Genomic DNA, 19792 nt, shown 5'->3' with positions numbered 1-19792 from the left:
CAGCAATCAGACAATATATGTGCCGCAATATATGGCAATGCATAGCGAGTTTCAAATAACAATGTCACAAAGAGACCAGAGCTGTCATAGCTGAACTTCCAGTGCATTCTCTTCACCAAACAAACACACAAATAGCAAAGCGCTAGAATCACCATTCAGCAGTGCGTTATTTATTTATTTTCTTTGTAAAGGAAGCTCTTAGCTATAGGAGGTTTGAGTGTTCCATCATCTCCTCTGCCTGATTCAATCAACATCGAGCGCCAGCACCACCTTTTACATCCAACGATGAGCAATCATGCACCGGTGTCTCTATCTGTGTGTGTGTGTGTGTGTTTGTGTGTGCGTGTGTGTGTGCGTGTGTGTAAGAGACAGTGTAGCAAAGGAAGTCAATCATAACGACTGCGCCGTCCATTCACCTGGATGGCCACGGTGATGAAGAGGAAGGCAGCGGTCAGGGTGAGGTAGGGCCCGTGTTTCATCACCAGGATGAAGCCCTTGTGGAAGGGGAGCTGCTCCTCCACTGGGGTGGGGTACGGATCTGTGGAGCGGGTCACATGACGGAAGGAGGAGAGGGTGTCAGGTATCGCACACTAGTGAGAGGGTAAGAGGTCTTCCATGCGTACGGTGGGCCTGCGCTGCATGGCAGGCGCCTTCCTTTGCAGTGGACACCTGACTGCAGGTGTCCTATTAGATATCTCGTTGAATGTAAAGAGAGAAAACAGTTGAATGTTTCGAAGTTGACGTGCACTAGAATGGGATCAGAAAGTAAAGGAAGGTAAAGATCACACTGCCTACAACGCAACCATTGTCTTGACTCAGATTTACTAAGTCTTTTGACGTCAAAGAGTATACTAAATGGCACCTGGACGTCACGGAAATATCTCTACTAAAGGTCTCAACTGCGAAAAAGGGAGGGAAGGAAACCTGAATGACGGCTTACGAAAAAAAAAAAATATGGGAAATTAACAAAAAACGGAATAGTCTAGACTCTCCAGTGATGAGGCAATAAGGGGTGTGGGGGTTAGATCCCTGGAGGAGGAAAGCTGTTCGATAGCGTGGCAAGACGAATGGGGTGCCCGTTTAATTATTGGTTTTCATTAGTCTCTCTCTCTCTGTCTCTCTCTCTCTCTCTCTCTCTCTCTCTCTCTCTCTCTCTCTCTCTCTCTCTCTCTCTCTCTCTCTCTCGCTCTCTCTCTTTCCACAAATTGGTAAGAGACCAGCAAAAGCAGGATATTGCTCTAATTTTCTCTAAATTAAGTTCTTATTTCAGTACCTGTGTTAAGATAGCATAGATAACTATGTTGAAGATCATATAACACGTAAAGAAAATAAAATATATATTTGGGGTTCACTGCTAACTATCATAAGAAGATTCACAGAATGTCTGTCAGGTATGTTTGTACCTATGTCTGTCTTTATTTCCCAACAACCGTTAGACTTCATACTTAGCGGGTGTATTGCTGAGGACCAAGGGAAGTGCAGTGTCGAATGTGAAGTTGTTTGAATAAGCGAAGAAGGAGCTGCCAGGAGCAATACGGGAGGCCACGCAATCTACCCATTCAGAACACGCATGTTTTGAACGTTCTTAATGGGCACTGCACTAGCTAGCTTAAATTGAGGTTGAATAATTCAATATAATTATATGACTTTGTATTGGAATTGGAATTTGATGTGGAATTGGGTGTGGAATTGTAATTGGAATTTGAGTTAGAATTGATTGATTGATTACTACCACCCACGCAGACACTCACCGTCTCTCTCCCTGACCCCCAGGAACATCACCACCGTGCACACCAGGAACACCGCCGCCACCACGCCGGCCGCGATCATATACACCTCCTTCTGCATGGGGGGAGAGGGGAGAGGGGGGAGAGGGGAGAGGGGAGCAGAGCAGAGCCGGAGTCGTTAGAGGAGAGGAAGACTGAGCGTATCCCTCCCCGAGCCCACGTCCTCCTCCTCCTCCTCCTCCTCCTCCTCCTCCCGTGTGCTGACACAGCCTTTAATCCAGGCCTCGGCTCAATCTTTAATTCATAAAGTTCTCAATGGCATCAAAAATTGACGCTGCCAACCAACACTCTCTGACTTTCCCTAACATCCTAAATGGGAAAATCTAACGCAGGGCGACACGTGAATTCCTATTTCGACAATAACAACCGATATCCGGACCTCATGAATACTTCATTGGTGAGAGCGAAACCCGAAGTTGACGTCGTCAGATTCCGACATCCCGTCAAAGCGGTTTTCCTTCGGTTGTTTTGCATCCAGACCAGCGTTAACAATATTAAAGTCAGTGTGTGTTTACCGTGAGAATCAAGTACCAACAGGAGGGGGGAAAAAAACAAAAAACAACCTCAAGTCGGTTTGGTCTCCGAAAATACGAGCTGAAACCCCAACAGGAACTGCTCTGCTCTAAACAACCCCGTCTTGTTTGCTATTTTTCCACGCGAGGCGGGCAGTGGTGGCGCGTCCTTATTATTTATTCACTTTACACACACCCTTTTTTCCCGAAGGCTGCGAGTTTGTGTACACACAAACGCACACACACCCAAACACACAAACACACACGCACTGTGGCCACCCTCTCCCCCTCTGTGACCACGGAAGAATTCAGACGGTGGCTGTATGCCGTGGTGAGTGCGTGTCAGCCCAATCTAGGGGTTCACCCAGAATGCATTGTGGGGAGGAGGAGGAGGAGGCCACCATTTGAGCCGTGCATATCTGTGGCCTGAAGTGATTCCTTTGGCATCTGTTTGGCCCGTTTCATCTCTGCACGGCCCCGGGCCCCAGGGGCCTACGGAGATCAATAGAGGGGGAGCCGCCTCGATCGGTGTCGAGTCGACCGAGGCTGGTGTGTGTGGGCTCAGAAAGAAACAGCAACCGCCTGGGAGAAACCATCGCCCTTTTTCAATCCCCCCGTATTGAATTACGACCCGTTGCTGTAGATCTGGCGGCCCGGGCGTCTTTAGTCGTAAGGACGGGCTCGTTAACCACGCAGACAGGGGGGGGGTTCGTTGTCTGAGGTGCCTGCTCCCTGGCTTTGCTCCAGGGCTGAGATATAAATAGCATTTAATGGCTAGCATATTGTGGAGGTCTCCCCCCCCCCCCACCCCACCGACCCCTCCCCCGATGCAAGGGGAAGCAGAGTGACAGGGATGATGTATGGGAGGAACCCCGACTTTGTGGGTTTCGCGGGGTTCACATCCCAAACCCAAACAACGCCTGACTTTCAAAACTACAGACGTCGGCTACTCCCTCCCTCCGCCGTCGGTTCCTCTCTCTCTCTCTCTCTCTCTCTCTCTCTCTCTCTCTCTCTCTCTCTCTCTCTCTCTCCCTCTCTCTCTCTCTTCTCTCTCTCTCTCTCTCTCTCTCTCTCTCTCTCTCCCCCTCTCTCTCTCTCTCTCTCTCTCTCTCTCTCTCTCTCTCTCCTCTCTCTCTCTCTCTCTCTCTCTCTCTCTCTCTCTCTCTCTCTCTCTCTCTCTCTCTCCCTCTCTCTCTCTCTCTCTCTCTCTCTCTCTCCTCTCTCTCTCTCTCTCTCTCTCTCTCTCTCTCTCTCTCTCGCTCTCTCTCTCTCTCTCTCTCTCTCTCTCTCTCTCTCGACTTCTCCCTCCCTCCCCCCCCCGCCATCGATCGTTGCTGTTGTTCTTGTTCTTGATGTGAGCGATGCTTACCGAATGTGACAGGAAGTCCTGGGAGTGCACCTCCCTCTTGACGATCTCGGCCCCGCTGCCGTTGCCGAGGTAACCGGTGGAGCTGTTACCGTGGTCCAGGCAGTGCTTCCTCATGTGGGCGCTGGCCACGATCTGACCCTGGATGGCCGCGCCCACCAGCGTGCCCAGGATCTCTAGGGTCATGCCTGATGCATCATGGGAGAAAAAAAGCATATAATTGAACTGATGGTTGACTGGATAAAGCACGGCCCATTTTGGGGAATGGTCGTCCTGCTCCTTCTTGAAATAAAATACTAAATTAAAGTACTACATTAAAAAATGTAATTGGCTTCATCTGAGCTTTTCTTTTTTCATTGTGAATTTAGACATCTGGCTTTTTATTTTTTCATTCTGAATTTATACATCTGAGCTTTTTCCGCTCCATGCTTGACGTCGACCGACGCTCAAACGCTATTGGCTGAGAGACGTACGGTATGCGGTGGCCGAGTCGCGCTCCTTCTGGTCCGTGCTCAGGAACATGGTCAGGGCGGAGTACGGGACGTGGAAGCACTGCAGGGGGAACAACGAGACAACAAGGTCAGGGTCAACCAGACAACCAACAACAAACAAAGAAACAGTTTGCTTTGGTGCTGCTAAAATAAAACTCAAGGCCGGGTCAAGACACAAAAGAAGAGCCCTGCGCTATGATTCATGGCGCCGCATGTGTTAAATTTAACCTAGGACATTTGATTGACAGGGTGAGATCCCACACCCATGAACGCCGTAACCTCTGGATCTCAACCTTCGGGAACGGCTTTGCGGATGGAGCATCTTTTGCACTGCTTCAAAGTCAACCTCCGACACCACGCCCATGTTAAACGTTACACACGTATCCCCCATATATATATATCTATATATATGGGTACTGTACGTGCATATATCATTGTTGTTGTGCTTAACTTTCCGACCTCAGCGGCTCTGTTTACCGCCACAGCAGCACCACCACCACCTATTGCAGAGAATAAGCTAAGTAACCTCAGCCTTTCCTTCACTTTGTAATTTACACAAGGAGCGCAGTCAGCATTGTGGCCACCCGGCCGCCCGGAGCGGCACACCGAAATAAACGCGCCCAGAGAAGACCGCCGTTGGTTCCTCTCTCTCTCTCTCTCTCTCTCTCTCTCTCTCTCTCTCTCTCTCTCTCTCTCTCTCTCTCTCTCTCTCTCTCTCTCCCTCTCTCTCTCTCTGCGGTTCGGCTTGTCATTCGCGGGGCCCAATGTTGAAATCCACTGGTGGTAGAAATGGAAAAAACACAGGAGCAGTCTGGGTAATCAACAAATCAACAGTGTGATGTTGGGGACACACAGGGAAAGCAATCAGTGGGAAGGAAATTGAGGATAAGATGGCTCAGTGATGGCCCTGCAGGTGGGAGATATTGTGAGTGTTTTAGCTGCATTATCTCTCTCTATATCTTTCACTGTCTATCACTCAGTCTCTCTCTCTCAGTCTCACGTTCTCGCTCTCTCCATCTTGCTCAGCATATCTTTCCCTCTCTTTTGTTCTGTATCGATCTCTCTCTCTCTCTCTCTCTCTCCTCTCTCTCTCTCTCTCTCTCTTCTCTCTTCTCTCTCATCTCGTCTCTCGTCTCTCTCTACTCTCTCTCTCTCTCTCTCTCTCCTCTCCTTCTCTTCTCTCTCTCTATCTTTCTTACATGGACACACCATACATGTACACACCATACACACACACACACACACACACACACACACACCACACACACACACACACACACAACACCACACACACACACACACACACACACACACACCACACACGCATCAACAGGAACAATGTAGGGCCCAGCTAAAAGTGGGAACCGGCATTTAGCGCGAGGTCCCTGGCAGCGGCTGACCGTATACTTATCAAGAAGTTAAGAGTGACACGCCACTATGGCCGCAGCACTGTGTGCGTGCACGTACACACGCACACCCTGCACGCATCAAGCTAAAAGGGTTAGCCTGTAGCCTGGCGGTGGGCCTCACAAACGAGCCCAAGAGAGCAAATAATGAACGGTCTCAACGGCGGAAATGGAGGGAAACCTAAATGGAGGAGGGCGGGAAACAAAAAAGGGAAATTAATGAAAAAAAAGCGAGTCTAGACTTTCCCTGCTGCAGTAATGAGGGGTGTGGAGGTTAGATCCATGGAGGAAGCGGGCTGTTCGATGGAAAGATGAATGGGGTGTCCATTTAATTATTGGTGTTCAAAGGGGGTTTTGTTTCCATTTGTCTCTCTCTCTCTCTCTCTCTCTCTCTCTCTCTCTCTCTCTCTCTCTCTCTCTCTCTCTCTCTCTCTCTCTCTCTCTCTCTCTCTCTCTCTCTCTCTCTCTCTCTCTCTCTCTCTCTCTCTCTCACCACACCAACCAGTCAATATACAGACTTCAGGTTGATTCTAATGTTATTCTTATCTCATTTCTAATCTTACGTTATGCTTTAATTATGCATGGACTCCTGAGACAGGTCGTAAAACTCTAAGTGACACCAATTTTTAACGTTTATTGATTCCGATGGAAATTGTTGCAATGAACATTGTTTTATTGCGATGTAATAAATGTAAGGGAAAAAAATACAGAACTCAAAAGTATGGTAAGCGATACCATGTAATAAGTCAATAATAATATTATTTATTACTATTTATTTTATTTTGTTAAGGATCCACTATTGTACAGAATTGCTTGTCTTACAATCTTACGATACATTGGGCTATTTTCTTAAAAAAATAACAGACTTGACCAGTGCTTTTATTTTGAAAGGGCGGGTCGTGGTGAGCCCATGCGTGCTGTATACTCACAGTGATGAGGGTTTGGTAGAGGCAGTAGAAGCCCAGGTACCAGATGAATCTGCCGTGGGTGAAGGACGGGACATACCACAGGTAGAAGTACGACACCACCACGAAGGGAGTGCAGCCCACCATCCTGGAGAACACACAGAGAGAGACACACACACACGTGTTCATCAGGGTGGTCTAGGTTTAGATTCCCCCGAATGCCAAGCATGTTGGCCACTTTCTACAGCCTGGGGAGCCCAGGGTGCTAGGGCTTTGTGAGTTTGACGCAGCGCAGAGCAGAACAGAACGTTGTTGCTAAATGCATTCTGGGATACCTGCCCGTCTCAAGTCCACACAGATCACCTCTCGATGCATCCCTGTTAAGAGGGCAGATTAAGAACGCATCCGGACGCATTTGTGTTGCGCTCCACTAGACGCAGACTTCTGAAAGGAACAGGATTTGGGACGCAGGTACACACAAGAACGGCGATTGAGAAAGAGCTACAGTGTTCCGGTACTTTTGTAAACATCCATCAACGTCGCTCGATAACAATGACGCGTGAAGATTAAAACCAGGAGAAGGAAAAACAACAGGGTCGATTCTGAACCGCCATTAAAAAGCAAGAAAACACCGCTCATTAATGCGCTTTCGCACTGTTGCTATCCTAAAGACGCAACGCAATCCTCCTAGCCTCCTCGGTCGACGGGCAGAGCGGTGGGGTTATATAAGTCCCTAACAGAGTTACAACGCAGGTCATATTTCTGGCAGGCTGTCGGAGGGGGCTCTGGCAGACGGCGGGAGGCAGGGCTGCATGGCCCTGAGCCGTGAGGTGAATCCCGAGCAGGTTCAGCAGCCCGGGCCGGCCACCGGTGGGAGATCTACCAAGGGGGGGTTTAGACCCTCTCAGCACAGCACTTTAGAGGGAGCGCCGTGCGTGTGGACACACACACACACACCTAACACGCATGACGGAATCATGCACACGCATGAATACACACACTATCGTTCCTAATACGTACACACAAACGCACACACATGAACATAACACGTATAAGAAAGATTCATCCGCACGCAATCGCTCCTAATACATACACACATGTGACACACATAACACAGACGTATGCACACACACATGCTTGAATACACACAATCACTCCCAATGCATACACTCACTCAAACACACACACCACACACACACACACACACACACACACACACACACACACTCACACACACACACACACACACACACACACACACACACACACACACACACACACGTACAGACATAACACAGATTCACAAGCAAACATGCATGAATAAACACACAATCACCCCCAATACAAACACACACACACACACACACACACACATAACACACATAAAACGGACCCATGAGCACACACATGCATGAATACACGCACAATAACTCCTCACACGTACACACACACACACACACACACACACACACACACACACACACACACACACACACACACACACACACACACACACACACACACACACACACACACAGGAAGAAGGCGGCTGAGGCATTCTGCTGTGCCGCGCTGTTTACCGGTCTGGGGGAGGGATGGTATTGGTCATGTATAATTCATAGGAGAACAACTCCTACACATCATTATGGTTAAGGAAAACAGCTGTGTGTTCTGAGAACCATGAGATGAGCTAAAACATTGTCAGCCGCCACGACATTTCCTCCCGTGGTTTGACCTCCCTCGACACCGCAGAGACCACTACTATCCTCCCGTTTTCAATCATGCCGTTAAATCGGACGGGCAAGCTAGGGATAAAACCAATCAACACGGTCGCTCGGTCGATCGGTCAGGTGATCTCCGAGAACTGCATCGTCATCATCATCATCATTGACATCACTCAGCACCCCTGCTCGAATGTTGGTGACCTTGACAACATTCCCAGAATTCCCCTCTTCCAGTTCTCCCCACTGTATTCTAGCCTCAAAGCGGCAAAGCATTTTTTGACCATCACGCACGTCAACAACAACGGACACTGATCTCTGACCCCTGGCTCTGTGTCGACCGTCCGTGTGCAAGAGAAAGAGATACCAGCGCCACCATAACAGCCCCATGAAAGATGGATGGACAACAAAGGCAGGGGGGGGGGGGGGGAAGAGGGAAAAGAGTGATGTCAGGGCCGCTTCTAGTAGGGTCCCCCCCCCCCCCCCCCCCCCCCCCCAGCCCCCAACCTCTCCTCCCGATTGTCCGAAGCTACAAAGGGAGGTGACGGTGGGGCAGTATTGAGTGGGGGCTGAATGGTTTGCTGTGCGCTGAATGGGACAATGTGGAGAATGTTCTGCAAGATGCTTTTTGTGTGTTCACAGAGAGAGAGAGAGCGAGAGAGAGAGAGAAGAGAGAGAGAGAGAGAGGAGAGAGAGAGAGAGAGAGAGAGAGAGAGAGAGAGAGAGGGAGAGAGAGAGAGAGAGGAAGAGAGCGAGAGAGAGCAAGAGAGAGAGAGAGAGAGAGAGAGAGAGAGACCTGCCTGCTGACAAATGCACAGGTAGGGAAGCTTTCTGTATGGATGTACAACCCCCCCGCCCCATGCCCTGACACAACACACACACACACACACACACACACACACACACACACACACACACACACACACACACACACACACACACACACACACACACATACAGTATACTACAAACACACAGGGATGGGCATTTACCTACACAAACATAGGGACACGGCATACACATACACAGACGCTTGTTTACGTACACTGGTGGGACTGGGACCTGTGCACGAGAGACCCGATGGTTTTACCCTGCTTGCTTCGGGGTGCCCTTCACAGTGTGGTCATCACACACAGATGAGCTGGGAGTGGATGGCCTATGGTGCACAGTGGGTGGTGGGCTACTACATGCATATCTGGGTCGGTGGTCGGTGGATTTGGTAGATCCAGACTCAGAATCGCTCTCAACATGTCATCACGGATCGAGCTCTGCAAGGTGTTTAAGAAACCAACAATCAAATTGTCGAGGCAAGGGGGTCTGCATGTGTGTGTGTGTGTGTGTGTGTGTGTGTGTGTGTGTGTGTGTGTGTGTGTGTGTGTGTGTGTGTGTGTGTGTGTGTGTGTGTGTGTGTGTGTGTGTGGGCGCCGGGGGGGTCCTGCGGAGAGATAGCCATCAATCTCTGTCAGTGTGGCAAGCTGATGTCATGATGAGCCACCCTAGAAAATGCACTTCCTGCCATACAGGAAGCGCTTTCGGGACTTTCCAAAAATAGCTGGAAGTCCATTAAGGGAGGTTCCACCACCACTATCATCATCATCATCATCATCATGCAGACAAATGTACCCCAACGCTCATTAAACACACGTACACACATTTAGGGTTCATAAACACTCACGCCCATCCACATGCTGTGGAGTAATCACACACACTCACAGTGTTACACACTAACCAAAGGGTAAGAGTCCGCGGCGGTATGCTATCTTCCCCTGCATTCATTCAGTGATTGTTCATTGATATGTTGTGATAATCACCCCATTACGTTACAATACAAACATGTACAGTGCCCGACCCCCCGGAGAAGTCAATATAGACGTGTGAAACGACATCCCGAGTCCTGTCTTGTTACGTGTGATTGATACATCGATGCTGTACAAAATAGCAGCGATCCTCTACATCCACGTGTTACGTTTAAACCCTAAGAAATACAACTTGATAACCAAATCGCTTCAACAGACTCCTACTCCGCTTCTCTCTGTGTCAATACGGTCTTTGTTTTTGAACCTCCCGACAGGTTCCCAAAGTGAGTTACATCACAGCAGATCACAGCCCCATGCGGGGCTGATCAGCCAATCACAGCGGGTCATAGCCCCGTGTGGGATTGATCAGCAAATCAGAGCGGGTCATAGCCCGGGGGGTTGTGGCTGATCAGCCAATCACAGCGTCTCCGTAAGGGAGCGTCACACAGAGTGTACTTTTGCTATCCCCAGTGGCCTCGAAACGAGCAGAATGAAAAATACATTGAAAGTAGGAAGGATATGTTCTTGTATCTTAGGTCATGCAATATGCATAGAGTATGGAAACACACACATCCACATCCCCTAGATAATCTCACTCACACACAAACACACACACACAAACCCTACAAATCCTTTCCTTTGTAGTACTTTCCAACATATTACGCCAAAATCAACCGAACCGAACCGCTTAGATCTGCATGGTTTTAGCCTGTTGACTCGCAATTGTACCTGTTGGGCATAGCGCAGTAGTCAGTGGCAGGTGAACATGTACTTGACCCACGCTTGTGCAGTTGGATTGTCGTCAATCACAGCACCAGGATCACAGCCTTACCTGCTTCCTTCACAGCCATCGGATGAAAGCCTGATTTGAGAAAACAGCCCTTCCTGCCCTGTTTCTACTTTTGAGAGCGACAGCCAATCAAAATGTGGGACAGGGTCTCTATGTGACTGAAATCGTCTCAATCGTTAGGATGGACAAGGGATGAAAGTGCGGTACACTCACGCAGAGACAAAGACATATCTAAATCATACACACACACACACACACCCGCTGATACCAGAAACAATAATGGATTACTGTAATCTGGACAGGGTGTGATGCAGGTTATGTGGCTATTTGTGTGATCCAAGGTGATACTTGAGTGTTTAATCACAACATTTTTGACCTGTTCATGAATAGACCGTGAACAACGACAACCAACCAAACCCATTATGAGAACTCGCTACTGGGTGCCATTACACACCACACGAACTGCCTCAGCAATGTGAAAAACAAACAGTTTCATTCTCTTTCGCTACCCAAATATGACCGTTGGGTACCTGTCATCAATACTGAACTATGAGGAAACTGAGTGCTATATTGTCACAAACTATTTATCGACGTTGACAGCGGAAACGGACGTGATACACCTGGTTGCACAAAGTGTGATGTAATGCAGTTCCTTGTGTTCGTTAGTCCAGTGACAATGGAATGCATACCCATCGCAAATGACTGTAAAGGGAACGTCTAGTACTGTATGATTAACTAAGAATGCTTACAAACAATGGCATGGTTTCCTGTGTTGCTAGGGAGAGTTCTAAAGTGTGACTCAATATCAAAAATACCTTTTAGTGAGTTTATTCTCAGAGAATAAGGTGAGCATATCAGACGTATTCACTCAAGAGCCCATCCTAGGATGAAACCGGGTCAAAGGAATGGTATTTCCTCCTTTAAGTCTAGCACCCTAGCAGGGCATTCCATTCCTGCAGGCTTTTCAATATAACTCTCAGCTCTGTAATAAGCAGCGCAGATAAACAGGAATCCCCTGAACACAACACACACACACACACACACACACACACACACACACACACAACACACACACACACACACACACACAACACACACACACACACACACACACACACAAACACAAACAGACACACACACACAATCACACACACATACACACACACACACACACACACACATACACACACACACACACACACACACACACACACACACACACACACACACACACACACACACAATCACTCACGCACGGGCACAAGGCAAACAGATACACACACACTCAAAGACAAAAAACACACACAGGAAATCGCAGGCATTCAATAACAAAGGAGGGAAAATGACCAGGGTCTTTTCCCCTTTGAAGTGGAGGAAGGAGGGGCTCACCAGGGCATTAGTCGGCCAATCTTGGTCCACTTGCTCTTGGTGATGAAGAAGCCCACCAGGGGGTCCGTGATAGCCCCCAGACCTTCCCGATGAACAGCACCATGGAGGCCTGCATTGGGGTGATCTGGTCGGGGAGGAGAGGGGGTGGGGGTCAACGGGTCAACGGACATACTAGTATGTGTGGGTGTGTGTGTGGGTGTGTTGATGTGTGTGTGTGTGTGTGTGTGTGTGTCTGTGTTGATGTGTGTGTGTGTGTGTGTGTGTGTGTGTGTGTGTGTGTGTGCGTGTCGGTTTGTGTATCTGTGTTGGTGTGTGTGTGTGTGTGTGTGTGTGTGTGTGTGTGTGTGTGTGTGTGTGTGTGTGTGTGTGTGTTTGTGTGTGTATGTTGTGTGTGTGTGTGTGTGTGTGTGTTGTCTCAGTGTGTGTCTGTGTTGATGTGTGTGTGTGTGTGTGTGTGTGGTGTGTGTGTGTGTGTGTGCGTGTCGGTTTGTGTATCTGTGTTGGTGTGTGTGTGTGTGTGTGTGTGTGTGTGTGTGTGTGTGTGTGTGTGTGTGTGTGTGTGTGTTTGTGTGTGTATGTGTGTGTGTGTGTGTGTGTGTGTGTGTGTGTGTGTGTGTGTTGATGTCTGTGTGTGTGTGTGTGTGTGTGTGGTGTGTGTGTGTGTGTGTGTGTGTGTGGTGTGTGTGTGGTGTGTGTGGTGTGTGTGTGTGGCTTTGGGTGCGCGTGGGCGTGCACGGTTTAATTTTGGGGTGTGTTATGCATTGTATTTTGCAGTGTCACAGCGAATTGCAGCCTATTGTTGAATCACATTGTAGGTAGTGTGTCATGTAGCATGTTGTCTTGTCCTGAGGTGTGGTACTCAGTGTGTTTTAATATATTGTTTTGTAAAGTTGACATTGTTTTAAAAGTGTAAAGTAGTGCTGTGTTGCTTTGTGTGGTGAAGTGCGGTGCCGTAGTGTAATGTATTTGATCAAAGTGCAGTGTAGCCTAGTAGTATAGTCTTGTACTGTATATATAGAGTGAGGTTGTTAGTTTCGTCTGATTTTTTTTTGTCCAGCCTCATCTAGTCGTCAAGCCTGTGTCGTGTCGAGTCATGTCTGGTCATGTCTCGTCATGTCGTTCTTCATGTTTTGACAGTACCTGGGCGACGTCCAGCAGGTAGATTTGTAAGAAGAAGGCTGTGGCACTGGCAGCCACCTCCTTAGGCGCTCCTCCTATGGCGAAGCATAGCTTACTGCAGAAAGACAACCGCTGGCTCATGTCTTCCTGTGGGGAGAACGGAGACAGGAAACCCGAAGCGTTACGTTAGGATAAGGAGGCCCAGAGAGAAGTGGTAAAGGAAGACTGATCATTTTTGCTTTATGAAATTCAAAAAAGTTGCTAGTTAGGACGGTTTACTTGACAGGTATAGTGTGAAGAAAGTCCTTCTGAAGTACCGTCTTCAATTATATCATACAGCTGAACAACAACGATAAAATCTATACTCGCTCAGAAATGGTGCGTCAGCCGATGTTGCTATTTTGTTGTGCAGGCTCTGTGTGAACAAATCAATCTGGCTAAATACTGTTTTAAATATGTCGTACAGGTCTAAATAATTCAAGGAAATTGGTCACAATGAAACAATAGCATTTTATGAAAGGGTGCTTCCATCTCACCATGACAACATGAATTCCTTTTGTAATATGAAGACCCAGGAAAACTGTCAAAATTGAAGATATAGGCCTAGGCATGTCTCTCTCTCTCTCTCTCTCTCCTCTCTCATCTGTCTCTCTCTCTCTCTTCTCTCTCTCCCTCCTCTCTCTCTCTCTCTCTCTCTCTCCTCTCTCTCTCTCTCTCTCTCTCTCTCTCTGCTCTCTCTCTCTCTCTCTCTCTCTCTCTCTCCTCTCCTCTCTCCTCTCTCTCTCTCTGGAGAACCATGATTAACCGCAATTATGACTCACTTAGTGACCTTGCTAAGCACTCACAATCCAGTCACTTAAATAAAATTCCGGAAGTTCCACAAACAACATTATTTGCTCATATCGATGTCACAGCTGGTGGGGAGTGGGCAGTGTAAACCGGAGAAAAGTTAAATTTAGACTACCTGCTCCCAAGATGTATTACCTGTGCGTGAAGCAGAACACTAAATTCCAATAAATTTCCCTCCCAAAAGAAAACACAGACACACACACACACTCGTACGCATGATGCACTACCATCAACACACACACTCACACACAACAAATTTGCACAAACGCAAACCATGCATTCACACCACAACACACACACCCACACCACACACACACACCACACACACACACACACACACACACACACACAGACACAAAGACAAACACATGCACACACACACACACGCAAACATCATGCACTCACACAAACACACACACGCACACACACACACACAACACCACAACACACACACACACAAACAAATGCAAAAACACACACAAACACACACACACGCACACACACACACACACACACACACAACACACCACACACACACCACACACAACACCCACACACACACAACACACACACACACACACACCACACCACACACACACTTCACACTGCACATGTAGTTTGTGTATGCTCTCTTCCCCAACCCACCAATCTATATCAAGGGGATTAACGGAGCATTATGTTGCAGTGTGGGGCGAATCAACAACTTATATAATAGCAACCTGGGGGCTTCTGCTGGGGGGGGTGTGAGTGTGTGAGATGAAGGGATTATAAGGAGACATCTTCATCCCCCACACCTTCCCCACACACACACACACACACACACACACACACACACACACACACACACACACACACACACACACACACACACACACACACACCACACACACACACACAACACACAAACACACACCACAGTCACACACATACACACACACACGCCGCAACCGTTCTGGGTTAATACTGTGCGTATACTGTATACCCTATACACATGGGGGAACCATCTGACTGTGTGTGTTTATCCTGCTACTGCCTGGGGGGGGGGGAAGATGCTTTCATCCCCACACATGACTTGCCCGAAAGAAGCCGCAGCCCAAGGAAGCCCAATATTTACTACTGTCTGTCTCCACAGACACTCTCACCGTACACACTGTGGAGCATGGTACGAGTTGAGTTAAGGACGATAAATCAAAATGCTGTCGCCCGCTGCCCTATGACTGCTGCTTGTGCAGACACTGTGACCTCTGTTGGAGAAGTAGACGCTGACAAACAAGACACGCACACACACACACACGCACACATACACACACACACGCACGCACACACACACACACACACACACACACCACCACGCATGTGGACATAGAGAAGGACACACCTGGCGTAACAGATACTGCAAACCCTCACTCAGACACAACAATGAATGCAGAACAAATCAACACATGGGCAAACACACGCAGAAATACACACACACACACACACATACACACGCACGTATAAACACCCACACACCCACACACATGAACCCGGGTCTAAAGCCAGTATCTGAAGGCTTTGCCGGGCCAAGACGTCTCACAGAGGTTGTTTCGCGAAGGAAAGGAAACCACCAAGAAAGGTACCGCAACCTCAGTCCCGCACACTGTTATTATCCATCTTACTTCTCTCTCCCTCTCTCTCTTTCTCTCTCTCCTCTTTTCCTCCCCCCCCCCCTCCCCCCCCCCAGCCCATCAAAACAGCGACGGCTTCCAGGATGACAATTACCAGGATGTTTGGTGTGTAATTATTCAAACGTGAGACAAGGGGGGAGTCAGGAGTCAGGGAAGGACTGATGTGGTGGTTTTTGGCGACATCAGAACTCTCTCCTCTCTCCTCTCCCCGCGCTCACTGCAATTATCTCTAATTGGAGAGGAAATCAAAGATCTTTTGGTGTGTCTGGAGAAGGCCTCTTAACTGATGATGGGCAAAAAATACACACTGTGTCCCCAGCAGAGTTTTCTTTCTCTCGTTCTCTCTCTCTCCCTGTTTCCCTCATTCCCTCTCTCATTCATTCTGTTTCTTTCTGTCTCTCTCTCTCTCTCTCTCTCTCTCTCTCTCTCCTCTTCTCTCTCTCTCTCTCTCTCTCTCTCTCTCTCTCTCTCTCTCTCTCTCTCTCTCTCTCTCTCTCTCTCTCTCTCTCTTCTCTCTCTCTCTCCTCTCTCTCTCTCACTCTACCACTCTCTCTCTACCTCTCTATCTCTCTCTTTCTCTCTCTCTGTTTCTATTGTCCCTTGAATCTCTCTCTCTCACTCTGCCTCTCTCTCTTGTTTCCTCTCACTCTCTGTTTTGCTTTCTTTCTCTCTCTCTGGTTCTCTCATACCCTCTATCTGTCTCTCTCTCTCTCTCTCTCTCTCTCTCTCTCTCTCTCTCTCTCTCTCTCTCTCTCTCTCTCTCTCTCTCTCTCTCTCTCTCTCTCTCTCTCTCTCTCTCTCTAGGTCTGTCTGTCTTTCTCTCTCCCTCTCCTTATCTCTCGCCAGGTCTATCTGTCTATCTCTCTCGCTCTCTGAACTCTGATGCACAATCTTTCATCACGGAATAGTTATCACTGAAAGTGTAAACAGGATATCCCTTTACTGTGTGATCTGCTAGCCAACTCGACACAAAAACTGTGGGAAATTATTGTTTACGCTAGTGCTATATATGCACGTATATGTGCATGTATGTACTATATATGCTTGCACACACACACACAAACAAACAAACATAACTAGTTGTTGATAGAGTTCACACATCTGACAAATACCAACACATACCTGCACCTTAATGCAAGCTTGTGTCCTTTTATTGGCTTCTCCATCCGGTGTAAGCCAATAAAAGGAAAGTTGGTAACTGAGACGTTAATGAACCTTATCTTTTTTCATGTAGGCTCTTCATTTTGATACCCATATTAGTACTCTCTCAAAACGTTCATCTCTTTAAAAAGTAGAAAAAACATACCTTCAAAGTATGTCAGAAAATGTAACTAAATTTCACGTGGAACTTGAGGAATTGGACGTGTGTAATTAACTTTCTGTTTAATGTTCTGGATAAATTGCTGAAATGACTGGGGTCGTAATTGGCAGGTCTGCCTGGAAAAAAATAATCTATGGAGGATGAAAAGGACGCAGAAACGCGTGGTACACGTTCCGGCTGCCGTTCCACATTCCACACAATCCAAAGGAGCAATGTCATAAATAATCGTTTGTTCCCTGAGATAGAAATTCCCTGCAATCGACTGTGTCGTTTCCCTGTTAAGGTTAACCGTGATGACTATGAATGCATGTAGGCTAAGGTCAGAGAACAATGGTAGCATTTCGCTATGTAACAAGTTGTGTTTTTTCCTGTGTGTGTGTGTGTGTATGTGGCAGGTGACACACTTTCTGTCTGTTAGCCTAGTCTATCCTTGTATGTATGGATAATTTAAAAAGATGGAGGACACCCTGTCCCAGCTTTCCATTTTACACACATCTCTAATTCAGCAGCTTACACATAATGGAGAAAATAAATTATGGATTTTTTTCGTGAATTCTTGGTACCAATTGTAGGATTTTATGGCAGTAGTATGTAGGGCTTGATGTAGTCAAACGTCAGATCAGACCACACAACAATGTATCACACACACAGACACCTATAAAACAAACACATACACCTATACACACACACACACACACACACACACACACACACACACACACACACACACACACACACACACACACACACACACACACACACACACACACACACACACACACACACACACACACACACACACATCATCTTTTCAAATGGTTAAATACTTTCAGATATGTTCTCATCTATGACTTGCCTCACCTGAGCTTCCCTCAGGCAGATTCTGTGACGCCACCATTAACCATTTAAGCTATTCACCTGAGCTACCTGCCTCACATACCTCTACAGGCCGGGCCCAAAGGCGCAGGGACAAAACCAAACAAACACACACAGGCCAACTATTCAGAGGGGAAGCATCAGGTGGCAAATCATCGGAAAGCAATCATCGAAACCCTTCCGCCAAGCACCAAACCCTTTCATGTAAAACAACAGACGGCGAGACTTATCTCAACTTATTGTTATCATTATCATAATTCCCTCATCTCCTTCATCCTCCCCGTCGACATCATCATCATCATCACCCTCAGCCTCAACATCCTCATCATCAGCATCATCATCATGTTCCTCATCATCATTGTCATCCTCGTTGTCATCATCATGTTCTTCATCATCCTTTACTTTATCTACGTCCGGCTAATCAACACAATAATTGCAGTGTTTTGTCATTTTGTTTTTCGTTTTCTGTAGCACTTTGAGATTATTTTATGCTTTACAAATAAAAAGTATTGTTATTTTTATTTTTTTTATTAAAATATGATCATAGATGCTGCTCAAAGTCAACTGATAGGACGGATAAGGAAAAGGAATAGCAGATAAGGAACAGCAATAGCCCATATCACAGCATCACATGATCACAGCTGTTATCCCGTCATCGAGAGAGCGAGCAAGAGAAAGAGAAACAGCGAGAGGGAAAAAGATAAACTTGCTCGATGACAACCGCCTCCATTCGGTGTCAGACAGACCCCCGTTCCTCCGAAACCGCCTCGACGAAACTTCCACCGGCTGTCGCGCCTCAGTGAGAAACCACCGAGGCCTGAATGAGTCACGCACCGATACACATCAGCTCGCACCGCTCAACCTGTCCTATACCATCCCGTCCGCTTTGGAACACAACAGCCGATATCACAGCCCCGACACACTCCACATCACAGCCTGTCACCACGCCACTCCACACATCAACCCCATGCAAAAACCCTGCCTCACATCTCACTCAACTCACAGCCTCTACAGGTGACGGAATGAACCTAACCCTGACCCTAACCCATCAACCGATGATTCCGTGAACAAATCGCACAAAAAGTCTCAATAGAGCGCCTCAACCGACATCAACACAACATTAACCTGTTCAAATGATCAAATCATTCAATAAAATCACACTACTTAAACAGAGCAGAACTGCACTCCAGGTTAAGCTGGAGGAGGTGGAGGAGTAGGTGGAGGTGGAGGTGGAGGTGGAGGTGGAGGTGGAGGCGGCGCTGCTTACCTGGGGAGGCTTCTGGCTGAGCAGGGGGTCGGAGGGTCTGGTGAGCTTCACCAGGGAGCTGCGGATGGACTTGTCCCCCTTGGTCATGGCGGAGAGGCTGTGTGTGAGTCGGCGGCTGAACTTGTGCGACGGTATGTGCGCCTGGCTGTTGAAGCACGTGTGACTGTGGCTGCGTGTGTGCGCCAGTGTACGGGGAGCCTGCTGTCGCTGGGCGTGTGTGTGGGGCGGGAACTGGACGTGGCTCTGGCTGCGGGTGTGTGCGTGCTGGAGGCTGTGCGTGTGCGCGTGGGGGTGTGTGTATGTGACAGTGGCGGTGGTGGGGGTGGTGGCGGCGGCGGTGTCGTGGGGGTGGGGGGGGGTGTTGTGGAGGCTCCGCTCCCTCCACTGGGACAGCGCCGCGGACGCTCTCTGCTGCCATTCAGCCGCCGGGAGGCCCTGGGAGCAGAGCGGTGGAGCCGTGAGACAGGCAAGGAAGCACACACAGACACACAGATAGAGACACATATGGGCACACACACACACACACACAC

General features: G+C 48.1%; 1 protein-coding gene across 1 annotated transcript in view; it reads right to left on the bottom strand.

Annotated features, from left to right (window-relative positions):
• The window catches only part of mfsd2b (MFSD2 lysolipid transporter B, sphingolipid), a 25497-nt gene extending 5705 nt beyond the window's left edge, over window positions 1–19792 (bottom strand). Inside the window, 9 exon segments of the mRNA XM_030345697.1 lie at window positions 417–538; window positions 1752–1842; window positions 3669–3853; window positions 4139–4217; window positions 6492–6615; window positions 12164–12236; window positions 12239–12287; window positions 13304–13429; window positions 19263–19792. Of these exon segments, the coding sequence (XP_030201557.1) occupies window positions 417–538; window positions 1752–1842; window positions 3669–3853; window positions 4139–4217; window positions 6492–6615; window positions 12164–12236; window positions 12239–12287; window positions 13304–13429; window positions 19263–19766 (1353 nt within the window). The 5' untranslated portion in view covers window positions 19767–19792.

Source organism: Gadus morhua, chromosome 21 (genome assembly GCF_902167405.1).
Source record: "Gadus morhua chromosome 21, gadMor3.0, whole genome shotgun sequence".
NCBI classification, from domain to species: domain Eukaryota; kingdom Metazoa; phylum Chordata; class Actinopteri; order Gadiformes; family Gadidae; genus Gadus; species Gadus morhua.
The sequence above is the reverse complement of the archived record's forward strand: the minus strand, read 5'-3'. Positions and strand labels throughout refer to the sequence as shown.